Consider the following 20294-nt stretch of genomic DNA (forward strand, 5'->3'; position numbering starts at 1 on the left):
ACACTGGGAGACTGGAGGTGGAAGCAGGGGAGGGGAGGCAGTGGAGCAGTGATGATGGAAGATAGAAATCAGCCAGCAGAGATTATGAGAGAGATGCAGAGGAAGAGAGGCAAGAAGCCTGAGCAGATACATTTATAATGCTTTACTTCAGACTTGTAATCATGCATTTTTTTTGTAATAAATTATTTATTATCACCTATATAAAAGGGGGAAGTGAAAAAAGGAAGGAAAGGTACCATTAGCTTTGTCTCAAAAGTGACAGAGCAAAATAAGACACCAAAAAGTCCACCCTACACGTTTTCCTCCAACCTCATGTACCCCCATACTCAGAACCCAGATGGTATACGTTAATGTGGTCGGAGAGAGACAGAGAGTATATCAAAAAAGGAATACATAATGGATACATAAATAAAACATTAATTTTTAATAAACACATTAAAACTACGCATGCCTCTGTGCTCCATCCCCTACTGCTCATGTATCATGTGGTCATTACAGGCATGAACTAAAAAAGCTCAAGCACAAAAAGGAAAACAGACTTAAAACAATACATACATATTTCAAGTAATTTATCTAGTAGCCTATTACATTCATAGCAATGTGTTACCTGTAATTTATTATTATTGATGGCAATGAAATGCACATTTAAAGCAATAATAAATATAGCACTGTGCAAAAGCCTTGAGCCAGCCCTCATTTTAAGGTGATCTTGTGAGTTATTTTCCCAGGTTTTCTCAAGGTTTATTTGGACATTGGCTACTTTTTCACTCTTTTTCAGTCTAGTCCTTGTACCTGACCATTGTAGAAGGAATGTTTTTCTTTTGCAAGCCACTTACCACCGACCCCATCAATCATTCAAGCACAGAAAAGGCACCTATCTCAAGGGATGAACCAGTGTTGTTTCTACACGAACAGCTTCTTTGTTACTAGACACCAGGTCACAAAAACGCGTAATTTTTTTAGTCAAGTGTATGAAAAATGCCAAATACAACACAGTTTGAGTTATAAAATAGTATTTTCACCACCAAGGTGACTCCCAAAACGATTGGGTACATCTCAGCATGGTGTGCAGTGTGTCCTTAAAAAATTCAGAGGAAAGTGGTTAAGTGAAGGATAAAATTCTTGTCAGTGATGGATTATCCTCCTCAGAGCCTGGACCTCAACGTTATTGAAGCAGCGTGGGATTATCTTGACAGAGAACAGAACAAAAGGCAGAAGAGCTTTGAATGTCCTCCAAGAAGCCTGGACAACTATTCCTGAAGACTACTTCAAGAAATTAGAAGACATCTGCCTCAGATAGTTTAGACTGTGTTGAAGAATAAAGGTAGTCATACCAAATATTCGTTTTCAAGCTTATTGGGATCCTACAAACTCCATTTATGTACTTTTGTTTTTGCACATTTCAATACATCAATGAATCTATTTCTTATATTCCAATAACATATAAAGAAATGTTGGGTGGCTCAAGACTTTTGCACAGTGCTGTTTTTATGTAGTGCATTCTACAAATGAATTTTGTGCAAATTTAAAGCAATGTGGAGTAAAGCTGGTTCTCCTTTAGAGCATATAATAGTAAACAAACTTATAGTTTGTAATAGTAGTTTTAAATTAAAAAAAAAAACAAAAAACAAGTCCGTGTAGGAAATCAAGAAAAACTCAAACAGGACTCAAAAAAGTGGAATGTTTTAAAATAATTTATTAGGAATAAAAGTTAAAAAGTTTTGCTTTCCTCCAAAGGAATAAACATGAGAAAAATGAAAATCAGAAAATGTTACAGTGTTGACAAGATTGTTATAATGCAGTGAAATCAGCATCAGAGTTTGAAATATCGTGGTAGCCCGCAGCAGACAGAGCGAGTGTATCAAAATGTTTAAAAACCTGGTATTTTGTAGATGGGGAGTGCTTTTTTATTTTATCGTGACCGGCCAGTGCAAAATCCTAGTAGCTCTGAAAATAAGTGTTTTGGTCTAAAAAACAAACAAACAAAAAAAAACACAAACAAAAAAAGCAGTCACATTGCTACAGTCTGTGACCTCCAGTGGATATGCAGCGATGGATGGCTGTGGGGTGGGTATGACAGGTAAACAAGAGTTAATAAGACCCCACCTTTCTAAAAGGTTCAACCACCCACACTTTTATATCAATGTTAATGTAATAATAATAATAATAATTAAAAAAAGGGTCAGATTAAAATTTCACATTTGCAGCAGAGGTACCCCCCCCCCCAAAAAAAACAAAACAAAACAAAACAAAACAAAACAAAACGTGGCACATTGGAAACCAATGTGAATAAGACCAAATGACACGCAAACATCAACTCATCTTGCAGAGGAAATCAGTCAGAACGCAAACTGTGCACGACTGCTCCATTGTAACAGTCCTTCATTTGCCTTCACAATCATCACGTATTTAAAAATCACAGTTAAAACAACAATATGATAAAGTAAGAAGTCGTGTTTTTCCTCTCCCGACAGGAGCGCTTCCACACCCTTCGTCTCCAAACAGTAGCAAGTGTCGCTCAGTACGCAGCCCCTCGCCCGCTCAACTCAAAGTAAAACTCTGAGGCAGCTCCTCAATGTCGTAAGACTCACGTGACGCATCATTTATAAACGCCTGGAGAGAAATACAGTAACAGACAGACAAACTGAAATGTTCTCGACCTTCATGTGAAACTATCAGTCAAGATTGATAAAAGAGATCGTACCATTTCTCCAAAACGCCCCCGCCTCCCTGACGCAAATTTTGCAGAACCCTCTCACCTGCTAACCAGCCGTATTTACAAAATTTTACAAAATTGTACACCTCATGAAGGCTATTACGTAACAGTGACTAATGACCTTTGTCGTCTGACCATTATTAGTAACGAGTCATTGTTAAAAAAAAAAAAAAAAACCTACCAAGATATACACTTTGTGACACATTTGAGAAAAAGTATTAATCCCCAATGTTAAAATTCAGTATGAACTAGTGACAAATATACAGCTTTCCAGTACATTTTACATCTCCTGACCTTCAAACAGCCATCACCTGGAGATTAAACTCCTCCCATCTCAGAGAGATCAGATTAAAGAGGTCAAAGAAACCAATGAATCACAGCCAAAACAGATCATGAAATAACACAGCCATCACAAAAACATATCAGAGGAAAAAAACAAAGAAATACAGCATCTGAATGTGTTGCTATTACATGTAGTGATAAACGTTTTTGCTCCTTTTGAGAAGGTTTTTTTTTCTTTTAAGTCCCCCCCCCCCCCCAAAAAAAAAAATAAAATAAAATTGTGGTGGAGTTTAGTGTGGTGTCAGTAGGGTCAACTGGATGTAGCTGACACCAGGGCGGGTTGGCTACAGGTTAGGCCACCCCAGCCGGAGACGTGGACTGGACAGAGACAGGCCAGATCAGCTCCAAAGCAGCTTCAACTCCTTCCAGCTCTCAGTCTACAGCTCTGCACTGACACACAAACCGGCAGGATTACTCACAGGTTAGGCAGCATGAAGCACTCGTATGTGTTACACTTAAAGGATGACAGCTAGCAGGAGGACTGACTCACACTCTCAGTGATAGCCGTTAGTGAAGGCCGTGGCAATCAAAGGGCCCTGTGGGAGCAAGCATGCAAGGTCAGTATGATTTCATATAGCCCAAGAGCTACGCTGACTACTTTTGCCGTCTTGGCTAAAGGTGATAATAACTGGAGTTGGAAATCTACACACACCAAAATAAGCTGTTAAATGAGGGCCAGATTTATTTTTTTTAAAACACCAAACTGTAGTGTTGCTGAATCTGCTTCTAATGTTTATTTTTGTGATATTCACTAAACATGTTCATTTAATCACTCAACATTTTAAGAAAAGCACTTATTCGCATTCTTGTAGTGGCACATAAGATCAATACCACTCCTGCATCTGTCCATTCAACAGGAAGCAATTCCCACAGTTAGCTTAGCACAAAGGCTAAACCAGAAACCACCATTGCTAACCAGCATGTCTAAACTATTTTTGATTGCTTCAATGAAAACGGTTTAAAAAACCCTTCTGTATAAAAAGAATAACATTTTTAATGCTGTTTAGAGGTTCCAGTCTCAAGCTAAGCTAGCATGGTGATATATACAGCCGTATAGACTGTATACAAAAGACGGAAGCAGCATCCATGATGTCACTCAAAAAGTGACACTTAGTACCAAGTACCACTTTTAAGCCTCAAGATGAACCTTTTAGCCATGACAGTCTTAGATTTGGGTAAAAGGTTGTCAATCATAAATCATTAGTTAAGGAGTGGAGCCTGCTTTACACTCGTTTCCAACCCTGATCATAATTCACTAAATTAACTTACAGGAAAAGCAAAATGTAGAATAAAGTGACACAGGAGTCATGCCCTGCTTGCTTTTACTGGGAATGTGGATTTAAGGCACTTGCACATTCAGTAGAGCAGGGCCAATATTGGATTTTTAAGACCGTTATCAAGATGTTATTTTTGTGGTGGACTTCTTGCTGTGTGGCAACAGTGCTAACTGCTAACCACTGCGTCACTTATATCAGGATGTAGATACCATTTTTTGGATACACAAAACCCAAACAGATTAACTTAGCATTTGTTATGCACCCTGACCGACTCTTCTTGGATCAGCTGGTTGTTGTATTTGTGGGGTCCCAAAAGCGTATTACATAAAGGGAATTTGCATTTCTCTCTGGTGGCCAGACTATGCAACCACACAACTCATTTATCAGCCATTATAAATGCAGATGCAGATAAATTAGCAAATAGCTAATATTGGCCAACAATACTGGCCTGCAGATAAATCAAGTCAGATGAACCGGTTTTTAGAGACGGATGCTATGCCCATCTTCTATATACAGTCTCTGTATTTAATGGACAGACAAGAGTGTGATATTGACGTTTTACATAATATCTCAGCCTAAATTAATATGATAATTAAAATATTAGAAGACAAACAGTAGGATAATGCAGTGATGTACCAGTGTTAAGTAAGCGTTGCAGATGCTGCCTGCCTTCACCGGGAAATTAGCTTGTATGTCAGTTTTTTTTAAATTAGGACCAACACACTTGTTACAGCTTTAGTGATACTAAGGGTCAGACACGACTCAAATCAAAAACTGGAACACATAATTAATGGCAACAGTAACTTACCCCCAGACTATGGCTGAATCCAGTGCTTGGTGCAGGGCTGGCAGCGCTGAGGTAACTGCTGACGGCCGATTCCTGACTGGCTGTTCCATAAAGGTCTGCCATCGGACCTGGGCTGCTTGTACCTAAAAATCCAGCAGAACGAGACGGGGTGGAGCCTGAAAGTAAAAAATAATGACGTCACAATAACGGAGACATCAACCTGTCTAAACTATCATTTTAGTGCCAAGGTTAAGCGAGCAGAGGTTAGATTAATGAAGAGGACTTAACACAGATTAAAATGTAAATCTTCTAACCTACAGGGAGAGAAAGTAATTTCTCTGTCTCACACTGAATGAGAAAAATCTCATTTTTAGACACACTAGCAGCACGGTTCATTGATTAGCATTAACAATCAGGTGATTCACCACTTATGCCCACACTGACACTTGCAGTTTTGACTAAAACTTGATAATAATTTGATTGCTGATATTTTTTAAATTGACGATAAGTGCAGCTGAGGAGGGTGAGAATAGTATTTTGACCAGATGATGGATGTTGTGTTTACTGTCATTTGGTACCTCTGACTACTGCCGCTGCTGCCGCCGCCGCCATTGGTCCATATGCTGTGAGAGGAATGGCTAACAAGGCAGAGAAGAAAAGATTAAGTTAAAACATATGATAGAGCAAATGTTAGATGTAAAAGGAAGCTAACAACTTTCAATAAAGAACTGCAGATTCTAGGATCATTTAACTTAAAGCAGGGTCCATTGAGGTCACCAGAAGAGCCCTTTAAACCAAACACCTACTCCTTCCCCCACTACTGTCAGCAATCAGCCTACAGCTAGAAACCAAGGAGGACCGACAAACACAAACATGCAAACCAAAGAGTGATCATGTGTTGGTGCTATTGTGGGCGTGTAGCAGACTGACAACGTGCTGCTTGTAAAGTCCAGAGGAGGGACTGACTGACCTGTGAGCTCAGGGGGGTGGGGTGAAGTCAGAAGGGGAGTCCTCTCTAAGTGGAACTCTAAAACAGAAACATCAGAGTGCTGTTGAGACACACCACCACTGCCAGCAAGGACAACACACACATATACACGCACACACGAAGCCAAGGGGAGGGGCAAATCACAGGTGAGAGGAAGTACACGCACAGGGCAGGTAAATGCAAACAGGAATTAAAGGACGGAAAGATGTTTTACAGTCTAAGAAGTGGAGTTAAATGATACACAGTAATCCTGCTGAGACAGCAAAACAATAGAGCAAGAGTTACAGTTTGGTCGTCCAGGCGGATCATTTCAAATCATTCAGAAGAAAGCGTCGCATTTTCTTTTACTGGAATCGTTTCCGCATCACTAAAGTTCAATGTCATGCTAGCATGCACGCGCACACACTCAAGCAAAGCAGATGCAATTCCACTCCTTGATATTTACAAGCAGCCATTTAAACTCACTGTGTTTTATATGCTTCCATGGAAACATGTTTGTATTTGTGACAGTGTGTCTACTGGCTGTTCAACATGACACTACTCCAGCTACTGACTTCATTCAGTTGACTCACTGACACAACACTCCACCTCATTATTCAATACCTCCTATGGAACGTGCGATTTCACACAAACTGGGACCTTTGTGTGAAATTCCCCCCAGCAGAAGGCTGCTGGGAGCAAACTGTGCAAATCAGTTTGGATTATTTACCTGATGTGTCCATTATTTGTTTTATTAAACATGACCCTGAGCCACAGTCTTAAAAAGAGCCGTTTAGTGGGCACCAGGCACTTCCAAAGGATGAAAATCGACTAAAGATGGCTGTATCTTTATTCCCAGAAATAGGATTTACAAAAAAAAAAAAAAAAAAGTCCTGAGGGTATAAGGAGCATAAAGTGTATTGCGATTACCAGGAAACTGGTAGGTGTATCCAGGAGTGATGCCAGCATAGCTCCGACTGGTGTAGGTGGCAGTCTGAAAGCCTGGATAACCTGTGGGAAGAAAACTGGCGTTAATATGCGAACTTAGGTGTACATGGGATGTATCCCGAGTGAGGACAATTGTGTGGTGAAATGTGGTGAAATACTGAACACGAAATAGATAAACAGGAATGTATGCGTGTGTGTTGTTTTGCTGCCCCCTAACAGTGAAGCTTTGTACAATCTGTGACATGCAGGTGTGTGATATCCTACACCTGTGATCTGGATTTCCTCGCAAGGACGGGACTGGGCGGATTTCTGTCATTGTCTTCACTTACACTCTCAGCGGTGCTCATTACTCAGGGAATTTCTTTGTAATGCAACCTGACACCTGAAGAACCCACCTCAGGAGAACATTCAGGGGAATAACAATAATGTTATCCAGCATTAGCGCAACAGGATAACAAAAGTAAACTTTTTTTTTTAACCCCCACCTCAAAGAAAGAATTTGCCACTAAATCCTTTCTATGCACTGGATAATTAAAGAACTGAAACTGAAGAAAGTAGTTCTCAGATTGAACAGCAGGTGGTAGCACCAGCATGGTTGTCAGTACAAGGGTAAAGGGTGTATTGTACAGGATAATGTTCACAGTAATGGAGGTTTGAGACCTTTTTTAAAAAAAAGAAAAAGAAAAAAAAGGGCCATTTCACTCATTTTACAACCCAAGGATCGACTGGAAAAACCACTGGAAATATTGTCTTTAGCTGTGTGAGGATCCTCCCCAGCTGGTGAAGTTACAGGGATGTTGGCTTTAGTTCCAGTCCACAAAAACGTGACTACAGGTGCTACAAATCGGAGGAAACAGTGATTAAAAGGTGCTATTTGGTGGCATAAATGTAAGTGTATTTCAGCCACGTTACTGCTCTCCTTTACTGTATCCCTCGTGAGTTTCTAAACTGTACAGAAGTGTGGTATTCAAGCTTTAATATGTAAAGTTAACACATGTATTAAAGTGCCCAACAGGTCACAGCTTTAATGAGCAGCTTGGGGGAGAATTATAAGCCGAGGCGAGCAGCCGGCTGCAGTGGTCAGCCTTCTCCCCGCGAGGCGCCGCGTGACCTTTGAGGAAGCTGGGCCTTTAATGCTGGAGCAGTTACCGTTGGGTTCATGTGTGCCGCCACATCCTTCCTGTCCTGATCGATACCAACTTACCCAGCATACCGATGCCCAGCATGAAGGCGTCCATCCCATACGGCATCACCCGAGAGCGCCCCCTGGCCGAGCCGGTGGGGGACATCACCTCCTTGGGCTGCGCTTTCTTGCACTCCACCTGTTTTCCAGAAGAGAGGAGAATAATCACACCTTAGTTTCTATGTGTCGTGCTGATGCAAGAGTGGCAAATGTGGCCCTCGTACCATTTTGTTGTTGATCTCGTGGAAGTGGATCTCGCACACTTTCTCCACCACGTCTTCATTCTCAAATGTTACAAAGCCGAATCCTGACGAGCAGAAGGCACGTTTGTGAGTTAAAAAAAACAATAGATCATAATAATTCACACAACATGCTGGAACTAGACAATAGGCCTTTCTGTACAGTAGTACAGCTAATAGTCTGGAGTAATTAGTGCTGTAATAGCCGCTTAACACATTGCCCCCCTCCTTCTTTCAATGCTCCTTTTTCTGCACTCATCCTTCCTTCCCTCCCTTCCTGGCCAGAAGGCCCAGGCAAAGCTGGTAGGCTGTCATAATCGATCAATCCCAGGGTGGGGAGGAGGTGCTTAAGGAGGCTTTATCCTGATCCCGATTAACGGACTGGCTAATTAGACTAGCCCCGTTCGTCTCCTTGCAGCTCAGCCCACAGGAAGGAGGACGATGGGGGGTGTGGAGGGGTTGGAGAGGGATCAATAGACAACCAGAAATGGGTGGGGGAAGAGGAGAGGGAAAAAAAAAAAGGAGGAAGAGTTGGAGAGGAAAGGCGGGGTCAGTCCATCTCACCTCTGTGTCTGTTGGTGGTCTTGTCGAACATGAGCATGGCATCGTCGACCTGAGGGGCGACAAACAACACAGTTTTTTACTCAGAGCTCGCTCTCTCGCTCTCTCTTTCTCTCTCTCACCACGCGGCATATTGCCTGACCTCAGCCCTTCTCAAGTTCTGCAGGGAGGCTCAGCAACAGATGGACAGAAAGCGGGAGGAGTGGAGGGGGGAGGCAGAGGGAGGGCTGCAGACGAGCGACAGGTTACAAAGAGGAGGCCGAGGGGACAAAAACAGGAAGATATGTTGAAAAACTCCACAACAAGCTCACGTACGTAACGGGCCATACAAAAAGTTGGAAACTGCACTAGCTCCTTCTTACACAGAGAGCTAATAATCCACCCACCCACCCTCCGACCCCCTTATAAGAAAAAAAAGGGGGAAAAGAAAAAGAAAGGAAAGTTCAAGCCCAACATCAAATATGCTTTATGAATGGTGGGAGAGTGCCAATGACACAAAGAGGACCGCAAAGAGAGAAACACTGACACACACACACGGAAAAGTAGCGAGTCATAAGCAGAAAGGTGAATCCATCGGGCAGGTGGCGACTCGATGAGAGGGGAGAGCTGATAGTGAGAGGAATAGCGACAGGTGGAGATGTGGTGAAAGAGAGCACAGAGAGTCCTGTAAGAGGGAGAAAGGGGGGAAAAAAGGAAAAAAGAGTGGGTCAAAGTGGAAAGGGAGGAAAAAGAGGAGACAAAGGGAGAGGGAGAGGGAGAACAAAGAGGCCTGGAGGCTTTGTTTGTTGGCACAGTCAGCCATAATTCCTCCTCCTCTTCTCCCTTTGACCTCTCCCTCTGGCCCGGCCTCCCTTTATAGAGCAAAGACACAGGTGTCTGTTCCACACACACACACACACACACACACACACACACACACACACACACACACACACACACACACACACACACACACACACACACACACAGCTTCTTTTGTCAAAGTTGACCTACTCTTTAGCTCAGTCTCTGCTTTTATTTCTCTCGCTCTCAGTCTCTTTTGACATGTTTATACTTCAGAGCTCCACAAAAACATTTGGTAAGTAAATCCGTGCTCTCGGTCTATAATAAGTTTACTGGAGACAGTCCACCAAGTAATTTGTCATAGTGACATTGGAGTGTCAGTCCTTGCCCAGTGTCTGTGTATGTGCGTGCATGTGTGTGAGAACCCACAAGGGCAATTTGCCTACAGAAAGGTCAAAGGTGAGTGAGGAGTGTCAGTGTGCCTCTCAAGTCACTGCTTACTTCCAGCCTGACATTTACTCACTGCCTACAAGTCTCCATCTCTACACACAAAAAAGCAGCCTTTATTCTGGACACCAGTGGGAGAAACAGCCCAAAGTTACTACAAAGTCAAGCAGAGGAAAGGGTCGGAGTGCAGACTGGAGCAAGTGATCGATGATCAGACTAAAGCAAACAGAAAACCGACGTGGGCTCAAACCGCACACGTCGGCCTTTGGGATGCTATAAAAAAGATCAAAACAATATTTAATGGCGGAAACAGAATTAACTGCACAATATTTCAAACACTGAGCATTTTCATAGAGTACTGCCAAACAATATTCCCTCTCATCCTCCCCCCCCCCCACCACCTCTCATCTTCCCTGTTATCCCCTGCCCATCCCTCTCCGCACTCCTTTGTCCTCACCAGGACGGGACACAAAAGGTCCAGTGAGGCAGTCTAATCAGGAACTTCCATGGATGGCTGAAGCCTACATTTCACCGTCCATCCCTGGATATATCTCTCGGCAAAAATTCATCTAGACGCTATGATTGAGGAGGGAGCAACAGAGGAACTCGAGGCCAAACCTTTCGGCGCTGGAAATGAAGCGGCGCGCGGTCAGAAACGCTGCACCTCAGACCGAGTCTTTGCACCTTTGCCTTTAAAACATTTTAAAGGGCTTGAGGTGCAGATTGAAATCTGCTGGGAAAAAAAAAGTCTGAATGATAACTTTGCACAAGATCCCCGAAAAACTGAAAGAACTGAGTGTGTGAACGTAAACCACACGTATTACATGCTGTCAGTTTCACATCAGAAGACACACTGGATTGTAATTAATCCAGAAACAACCAGTATGCAGATAACTTCAGAACAAACTAGCAAAATATTTGCCCAGCTTTATACAGCAGTATAATGGTCCCCCCCCCCAACAGTGCACACACATACCCCACTTTGACCCAGTTCCCTCTCTTACCCCTCTGCAAACCTCCCTCAGTAAGGCCCTCCCTCCCTTGACGATGCCTTTGTCAGCCCACGGTCTATTTTTCAGCCTCCACGCCTTTCAGAATCTTGTAAAACACAAAACATCTTAAAAAAAAAAACTTTCAAAGTTTTCAAACATAATTCTTAAAAACACAGACGTACGAAACTTAAGGAAGAACGCCAAGTTTACAAGCTTTTTTACAACGACTCAACTTCTATTTATTGTTCCCAAACTCGTGAGTTGGACCCCCCCACACCCTCCACAACCAACACACTTATGCTAACGCCGCCTCATCCCTCCTCCCGCAGAACAAAACCCCCTTACCCGCAGAATTACTTGGGGACAATGGACAAGCCGGGTCACCACGGTAACAGGCCAGGAGGGGGTTGTGGGTAGGAGCAGCTGTTACATCAGATTAATTCAGATTCTGATAATCCCTCCTCCTTCCTCTCCATCACCACACACTCACCACAAAACTTTTCTCCCCCTTCCTCACACAACCTCCTCCTCCACTCCCCCCCCCCCCACCCCTCGCTCCATCTTCCAGTCCCCCTAAACTTCGCCTGCTGCTCCCAGACCCTCCTAGCTTCGTTATTTTTTTCTGTCCTCGTTGAGTCTTTTTTTCTCGCCCCCCCGCTCCCCCTCCTCGCAGTAACTCCTTCACTCCCAGTCAAGTCGCTTGATTCAAAGTGAAGTTTTTCTCTGAGAATCTGCTGTGAATCTGAACCTGCCGAGCTTGTGGGATGTGGTACTACGGGTTTTCTGAGCTGCTGATTTGTTTCTGCACCGGCAAACTTATGCAAGGACTGGCTGGTTTGAGTCCGAACTGCGTGGACCCACAACTCACCTTCCCAAACTGGTCGAAGTACTGCTTGACGTCCTCGATAGTCGTGTTCACCGACAGGCCTCCCACAAAGATTTTCTTGGTTCGAGTGACCAACTGGACAAAAGAAGGAGGGAAGAAAGGGCGGCACTCATGAGCCAGTTTCATTAGAAATGCATGCACATGGAGTTCAGTGTGAGGTACATTTGATTATATAGCTGTGTCACTAAAGCTGATCATATGAAGTCATGAAGTGTAATGGCAGAATTATCATCCATACGTTTTCTTTAGGCCGTTTAAGTACACAATACAAACTGCTGCCAGGCTTTACAAGAGCGCATGCCACATGTGAAAGTGTCTCACTGACTAGCCGTAATAACACTAAACAAGAATGCAACACTCTGTTTTAAAGGCTGTGAATGACTTTGCTCCTCTAAGTTTGATGTCCTCAAGCTGTGAAGATTTAAAAGAACAAAGCAATAAAAAGCCCTGATTTTTCAAAGATTCGCATGCTAAGGATTCAGCTTCTCGCGTGTTATTCGCTGACCAGCAATTCACAAAATCTTTTAATAAAAAGCAGGACTTCCTGCGTTCCTCCAATCGTGTGCACAGGAAGCATCAGACACCTGTTATTATTTATTTGGGCTTTTTCGTTTCACTTCCTCGCAGTTTTTTGCAGTTTGTCTGATGCCAGTGAGCGAAGTGAGTGAGTGAGTGATGCTGTATGACGTATTGCTGGCTTTCCATTAGTGAATATATATAATTTATTCTTAGCAGTCAGTGAGAGAAAACCAAAAGAATAAACAGGTTTGTTCAATTTCTGTAACTATAACACTACAAATGACTCACTAACATACAAATATGGGCAGTGTTATTGCTGTTTTTAATCTGTTCCAGCAGTCCAAAAGGAAAACCGCATTTTTTTACTAAACTGAGCCATCAAACATTCAGAGCAGAGAGATTGGACTCATCAAATTTTGGGTCCTTTGTTTTTTTAAAGACCTAAAAAAACTAACTGATTGCCAGAATTGCCGACTCATTTTATATACTTCAACTAACTGATTAATTAGACTAATCATTTGAACAGCGCTGGACACCAACTTAAGTCAGGGTTGGACTTTGGAGTACAACAGTAAATGCAATTTTTAAAAAGAAAAAGATCAGTAAAACTGAAATTCCAGCTATTTGTCAAAGCACAGCTACAAATTGTACATCATACAAAAGGAATACATTTGTTTTGATCATTATTATATCATTGCTTTGAAATGTAACACCGACATTCGGGCGAGGGTCTAAAAAGTTTTGAGGGTTTTGTTAACCTGTGCTCACATCAGCATTATGAGGCACTGTCCCAGACACGTGACAGAAAACACTCGACGCACGCTAAACCGCTACAAGCACGAGGAGGCCGCTCGACTCACCTTGGGCTGGGCTCTGCGAGGAAATGCGACCTTTGGATCGATCTAAAAGAAAGGATATAGAGAAAAGAGGACCTGGTTAGTGATGCACTGCTATAACCCGCCGCCTTCCCCTGGTGTATTCTGATATCAGACCCTCATCTTTCATTCTTTAGCAAGTCAGCAGAGAAGGTAGAACACATCCAGGTTATCCTGTCATGCCTAGCACACGTGTTCACTAATACCACACATCACTGATGTCTAAGAAACCTGTTTTTCACATCAAACTTGGGCCTCGCTGTACTAGAAAACGTGACGACACCACAACGAAAAATCTACAGATTTCTCTTTAAATCAGAAATCCGAATGCAGACTTTGGCCACTCAAGTGTCGAGTCTTCCAGGTGTGTGATGTCAGTGTGTGTGTTTACGTGTATCAACACTGATGTAGTAATTGCTTCTTATTTTTTACTGATCAGCTATTTGGCCACACCTCCAGCACCATCAAGTGTATAATAATCTGTACCAGACTCCAGCGAGCATCTCTTAATAAAGTACTTACAAATTGTTGATCATTTTCCATCAACCAAGACAAAACGGAAAAAAACTATGCCTGAAAAGGCCGACTGAATCGAAGTGAGCGCATGCTCTACATTCTTCTGCTTAAGCCACACATTGTCAGTGCGTGTGCAGCATGTGTGAGGGTGTGCTACTAGTTTGTGTTTTTTTATTTTGCATGGATTTGCCTGTGTGGTGCAGGCACATGCATCTCTGGCTTGATCCATCGTGTAAATCTCCGTGCATGCATGTGTGTGTGTGTGTGTGTGTGTGTGTGTGTGTGTGTGTGTGTGTGTGTGTGTGTGTGTGTGTGTGTGTGTGTGTGTGTGTGTGTGTGCAGGTGGAATGCCTGGGAATGTCCGGCGAACCCCGGGCCTCTCTCGTCACCACCATGTGACATGTGATCTCCTGGAATCTCACACGGACACCACAATCACAAACACACCTCACCTCAGCGAGGAAGGAGAGCCGGAGACGGAGGTCAAGTGTGTCAGAAAGACAGCAGGAGAAAACGAGGAAGGAGAGGAAGACAAAGAGCTGTCAATCACATCGCGCTGACAGCGGACACACCAAGTTCGTTTGCTTGTTTGTTTGTTTTTCGCCTCCTTGTGACGCAAGCGATGACAACAATAGAAACCATTCGACCTGTGTGCTTTTAGGTGATCTGGCTGGTCTCCCCTGCAGTCCCTCATCTTTACTTCCAGAAAAATAGAAGTACGACAAGACAAGACTTTTTTTTTTAGCTGAGTAACTCTTTTCAGATTAATACAACTCCAAAAAAACAACAACAACAAAAAAAAACCAAATTGATATGGACTAACCCCCCTGAATGTCACCAAGGTTAAGATTGGAGAGAGAGCCAAACCACACCATGAAGATGCAATCATAGACAGGCTGTAAAATTGGAATTTGAGACCTCTATATTAGTCTATACGATCTAATAGAGCTAGAGAACAACTAGACTACGCCACACTGTACTGCTGTTACACTAACAGATGGTGAGACAGTACAGCGCTAAGATTAGTCCGTAACCATGAGAGGGTAGAATTGAACTACAGTAGAGAGCTAGAGCCTCTATGGTAAACCGTGTGCATTTACCAGAGTTTTCTAATGAGAGTCGACATCACCAACGCAAGTTTCTGTCTCTTATTTATTTATTTCACTTTCGTTCTAGAGAGCAGAGTGAGAAGACTATAGGCTAACACTGGAGGATCAGATGCAGAGTCTACTGTTTAGTTTCTATGGTGGCTAGACTACTCTGATAGTCACCTCCGGTCACCAACCCTCCCGATGTCCAAAACTCCTGTGTACATTCAAACAAACAAGACACACACACACACACACAAAATCAAACACATGGCAGCACACGGCACATCCGTGGTGAGGAAATTGTGAACATTAAGCACATGAAGTGGCCGTGTTTATCGGACTCGTCACGTTACCTCAGGTGTTCAGAGTGTGACATAGAAGACCAGCTTCGCTTTCAGCTGCTGAGCGTTTCTTTCTACTTACTTAAAAACTGACCTTACATGCAAGAAGTGAACTTTACTGGGAAATTCCCAATACAGATATATACTGACTGGACTTTTATGAGGCTGGCGCATCTTGTTCTCAATGATTAACGTCTCTAAACAAATTAGTTTTGTTGGATTTTTTTGGGTGGGGGATGGCTTTAATTTTTAAAACTTTCACTCATGAGATTTTTATATTTAAAAAAAAAAAAACCCAAACATAAACATACGGGACAGAAATATCATGAATACATGTGAGGCCTCAGAGATGTAGTTTAGAGAGGAGTCTAACCTCACCGGACTCAAGGTAACAGGGAAGAAGCTGAACGTAATTCCAAGAGAGGTTTATGAAATCAGGGTAATCCCCTTTGACCGGCTACATCCCAGCTATGCAACAGTTGGCCGAGTGCGCTGCCTGTCACAGCCTGAGCTGGGAACACAGTTAAAGCAACGCGCCGATTGGGCCGCACTCAACATCTCAGAGGAACAACTCAAGCTTGTTGACTCCAATCCTATTAGTCAGGAGAGCCACAGTAATCACAGACAGGGTTATCCTGCCCCCACCACCACCTCAGTCTTTCCACTCATCTCAGTATGGAAATGGTTAAGGGGGGGGCGGATAACCCCTAATGCAACTCTAACTAAAAGGCTGTGTGACTTTGTTGTAAAACTCTCCACAGTTGCACCTTGGAGCTGCAGCTGAATGGACACTTTGTCCCACAAAAGGTGCCGTTTGCTTCGGCCGTCACTAACTTTACAGACAGTGGGAAGCCGGGAGGACACCCAGAGGGGCAGCTAGCAGAGCAGCAGTTGCATAAATCACAGTAAGGCCTGCTGCAGCACACTGGTCAAAACCGGACAGCATCTGTCCTTCAAACACAATAAGTACCAATAAATTCCTCTGCAGCACTGTATTCGCTCCTCAGCCTCGCGGCCGTGCAAAGCTGTGTTAATTCCAGTGCTGGAGCGGTTCAGTCGGTCACAGCATGGCACATTCTTTCTGTTGCCACTGGAGAACTTTTCTCTCTCTCCCCTCTCTAACAGGATAACCTGTCTGCATGAGAGAGGAGAGAGGGGGGCAGGGAGAGCAGCGGTCTAAAAGGGCTACTCTACTCACCATCCAACCCCTGTGGCTGATCACTGAGCCCTTTCCACACCAAACACACACACACACACACACACACGCTGCCACAGCACCCCTACCAAAACACCACAGACACTCCCCAAGTGCCAGCCACAAGGGGCCCCTCCATGGCTCGTGAGGCCGCACTGATGCACGAGCTGGGGTGGGGTGGGGGGGGTGTCAAATTAAAGACAAGGAATCATTATCGGTGGAGCCAGCGATGAATTAACTTAATAAGTTGCTTATCTGGAGGATAAACCGTCGGTGTCATGACCTCTTCTCTCTACACCTGCAACTGTTTGCGCAGTCTTGATTTCTGGTATCCAAGAAATGATTGTAAATGATGTGCATTGTTATCTTCTTTCTTTTGTGACAGAGCCATTCTTCAACTGTGAAGAAAGGGGGGGGGGGGTCACTATGGAAACAAACCCCATGGTGAGTTAGTGGCGTCCAACCATGATGGCGCTACTTGTCATAGCTGTTGTGCCTGCAAGTGACACTATAGCAGTCGGGCACTTGGGAAACCAACAAACTACGAAGAGCTGAATTCGGCTTAACTTCTGTATCAAACACCCCAACACACATCTCCAAAACTGTCAATTTTGAAGTCATAATAACAGAAATTTCTTATTTCTGTAACTTTCTACAGTGATCAACCATTTTTTTCCCTTCTTCATCTTCTCCTCCTCCATTTCCTTCTACACCACCTCCACTTATCTCCCAGAGAAGGTGAATCGTGCAGAGCACAAAAGAGGGGAAAGAAGAAATAGGCTTCCCTCATTTCAATACAGTCAGTAACCCGCAGCCATTACCACTCCCACTGAGGAGAGAGGCGGGGGCAGCGGTCCCTATGGCGACCAACGGGCCACATTGTTCCCAGGCCGGCCCACATTCATTACTGACAAAGACACACACGCACACACACACACACAGACACACACACTCACTCTGCAACACAGGCGATTAATACATTTGAAGTTAGAATTCACGCAGGTGAAAAAGGCCTGAATGTGCGACTTTCTCAAGGCTACATTCACAGTTTTTCCGAGATCAACAGGAAGCTCACGGGAGTCTGATTGTTGCCGCATTCACACCTTGATGGTTTCAGGTTGCATTTTCTCGTTCCATTGAGAAAGTTTTTTTCGGGGTCAATTCGACCCCTTAGGGGCAGGAGGAGAAGAAGGGGGGGAAAAAAACCAACAGCAGAAAAGAAAGTCTTGCTTTCCTCTTCCTAGAGGCCAAATCAAAGATTGGCAGTGAATTCAACCCTGTCCAGTCGCCCCCCCTTGTTTCTATGGAAATTGACACTGGGTAACATTTTGCCTGTTTGTCTGAAGAGAGCGAGAGAGAGGAGAGAAAGAGCACTTTTTTTTCCTCCCATGTGTCTCCAGTAATATCTTTGAGATGAACAGGTTCACATGTAAGGTGTGGCGGCGGGCAGACTCGAGCGACACCAACATGGTGGAACGATAGTAAACACACCAAAAATGGAGCAATGTTACACCTCTGTAGCGGATTATTGGAAAATCCACTAATCAAACAGTGAGCAATGGGATTATCCGGTGGTGGGAAGTAAATACAGAGAACTCACTGTTTTGGAGTCCAACTCGTGCCTGGTTTGAGCCAAAACTTTATCCACGCCAGCCTGATCGACAAAGGTGACGAATCCGAACCCTCTGTGGGCACCGGGGTGGGGGGAGGTGGGAGGGGGAGGGAGGGAAAGCATTACTGACACATGTTGATATGACACATTACGAGGAGCAAGAAAATCGCAGAAATCAGACAAACTTCCAAGCTCCGGGAACAGCTCCCTCACCTCGAGCGCTTAGTAACTGGATCTCGCATCACCATACACTCCTTCACCTCGCCGTACTTGCAGAAGTACTCCTTCAGACCCTCTGGGAGTCAAAGAAGGGAGGATAGAAGACACAGGAAACAAGTGGTCAACAAGCAATAAGTACTATAATATCAAAAAGTTAACCAAAGGGGTTGGGATGGGGGGGGGGGTTGATTTGCCTGCTGAGATTTGTTTCGTCAAACTTCCTGCATTTTTAGATTAAAAGTGACAAAACATAAAACGTGTTCACGTGTCAAAGGAAAATTCAGATCGCAAAAATCATTTCCAATCTCAAGAATTTAACACCTCCCCACCACCCCTTTAATGAGCTTAAAAAAAATCCACTATGGTATACGTGAATGGGGGCATTCATTCTGAGCGTGTTTGCCACTTAAAAACTAAAAAAAAAAAGGAGACAACAAATAAAAACAAGCCGAGTTCATCCCAACAGACACCGTAACAGACACAGCTTTTCCAATACGTTTCGTTTGGTTCCCTGTGATCCAAGCCAGGATTTTTAACGACATGGTGGCATTTCAGGAGAGCTAGTGTTGGAAAAAAAAAAAAAGATTTACCTTGTGTTGTTTGCCAGCTGAGTCCACCTATGAACATTTTGCTGCGGAAAAACAGAGAAAATATTTCTATTTAGGCTACACAGTCATAGCAGGAGTTTCTTTTAAAACCTCCGGTGAAATTAATGCGGCTACTCAGAAATGACAAAGTTGAGACTTGGAAAGTTTAACCGTGGAGCTTTTTTTTTTTTTTTTTTTTAAAAAGGTGGATGTTCAGGGAGAATCACCTCTGATTTTACACGAGAGCTGTGGAGGTGTGCGTGTGCGTGGGAGTCCTCTCGCAGGATAGCAGGTTTGTTTCAGAGGTGTGTGTGTGTGTGTGTGATCAGAGCTGCGAAAGAAAGTTTAAAAAACAAAGTTTTCTTCCATTACCAGGGGTCATGCAGGGAGTCCGCGGTGGACAGGCTGCTCTGGCTCCCTTCCGTCTCCATTCCGTGTCCTCGCGCCGTGTGTGAGTGGGTGCTCTGTGTGTGTGTGTCCGGGCCGAGCCGTGCGGGAAAACAGGCGGAGAGTGAGTGAGAGGAGCTGGGCGGGTTTGGCCCGGGGTGACAGAGAGGGGAGCGGGCCAGATGCAGGCTGGGACAGACTCCTCCTCCCCCCTCCAGTCAGTCCTCGCTGTTGTCTCTCACTCACGCTCTCTCTCTCTCTCTCATCCCACCACCGAGACACGCGGCTACGGAGTCAAAGCTGCTGCCATCACTACCACCGCTTCCGGGAATGCCTTTAAAAATAAAAGCATTGACTTGGTAACACCTGTACCGTTTTTACCGAGAAAAGTGTTTAGGTCTTTAAAAAACAAAACAAAACAAACAAAAACAGACGGATTGAAAGAAAAAAATCAAACAAGCATGCTCTTTTCTTCCTGCGCTAAAATCAGCTGATTTCAGTTTTTATGCAGGGAGGAGAGAAATGGTGCAGTGGTCTACAGCTTTTGAGGAGGGGAGATATCGACATTACCTTTATTTTTTTGCATGAAAGGACAAGAGTGTGATGATAAAATCCAAACTGTGTTCAGGACAGAAACAACTGCATTATCCTGCTAAAACAACATCAGACGGTATAGATAGCATGCTAAGTCAAAGCGAGCCAAGAAGTAAGTGGAAGCAGTCTTTGAGTCAAACTATTTGTCAAGAACTACAAATTCTTTTAACCTTGCACACATTTACTCTACTGTGTAGCGTGATACCTGTATCTACAACCACAGATAGCAC

The 20294-nt window shown here is 43.8% G+C and overlaps 1 protein-coding gene across 5 annotated transcripts; it reads right to left on the reverse strand.

Moving 5' to 3' along the window:
• Nucleotides 1–1676: 1676 nt before the first annotated feature.
• On the reverse strand, nt 1677–19796 carry msi1b (musashi RNA binding protein 1b). 5 transcript variants are annotated; one of them, XR_005615009.1, is made up of 15 exons: nt 19456–19796; nt 19087–19127; nt 18491–18572; nt 18266–18350; nt 13508–13549; nt 12111–12203; nt 9024–9072; nt 8445–8527; nt 8242–8359; nt 7020–7100; nt 6053–6149; nt 5701–5760; nt 5144–5298; nt 3549–3594; nt 1677–3443 (listed from the first exon to the last, which is right to left on the reverse strand). XR_005615009.1 is itself a non-coding variant. In XM_039620332.1 (15 exons), the coding sequence occupies exons 1-14, from the start codon at nt 19512–19514 to the stop codon at nt 3553–3555; spliced, it is 1047 nt and encodes a 348-aa protein (XP_039476266.1). In that variant the 5' UTR covers nt 19515–19796; the 3' UTR covers nt 1677–3443; nt 3549–3552. The 5 variants fall into 5 exon arrangements, 3 of the variants coding, with proteins under 3 accessions (XP_039476266.1, XP_031599541.1, XP_031599542.1); XR_005615008.1 differs by having other exon boundaries at nt 1677–3448; XM_039620332.1 differs by having other exon boundaries at nt 6093–6149.
• Between the last annotated feature and the right edge of the window lie 498 nt (nt 19797–20294).

This window comes from Oreochromis aureus, linkage group 12 (genome assembly GCF_013358895.1).
Source record: "Oreochromis aureus strain Israel breed Guangdong linkage group 12, ZZ_aureus, whole genome shotgun sequence".
In the NCBI taxonomy this organism is placed as follows: Eukaryota; Metazoa; Chordata; class Actinopteri; order Cichliformes; family Cichlidae; genus Oreochromis; species Oreochromis aureus.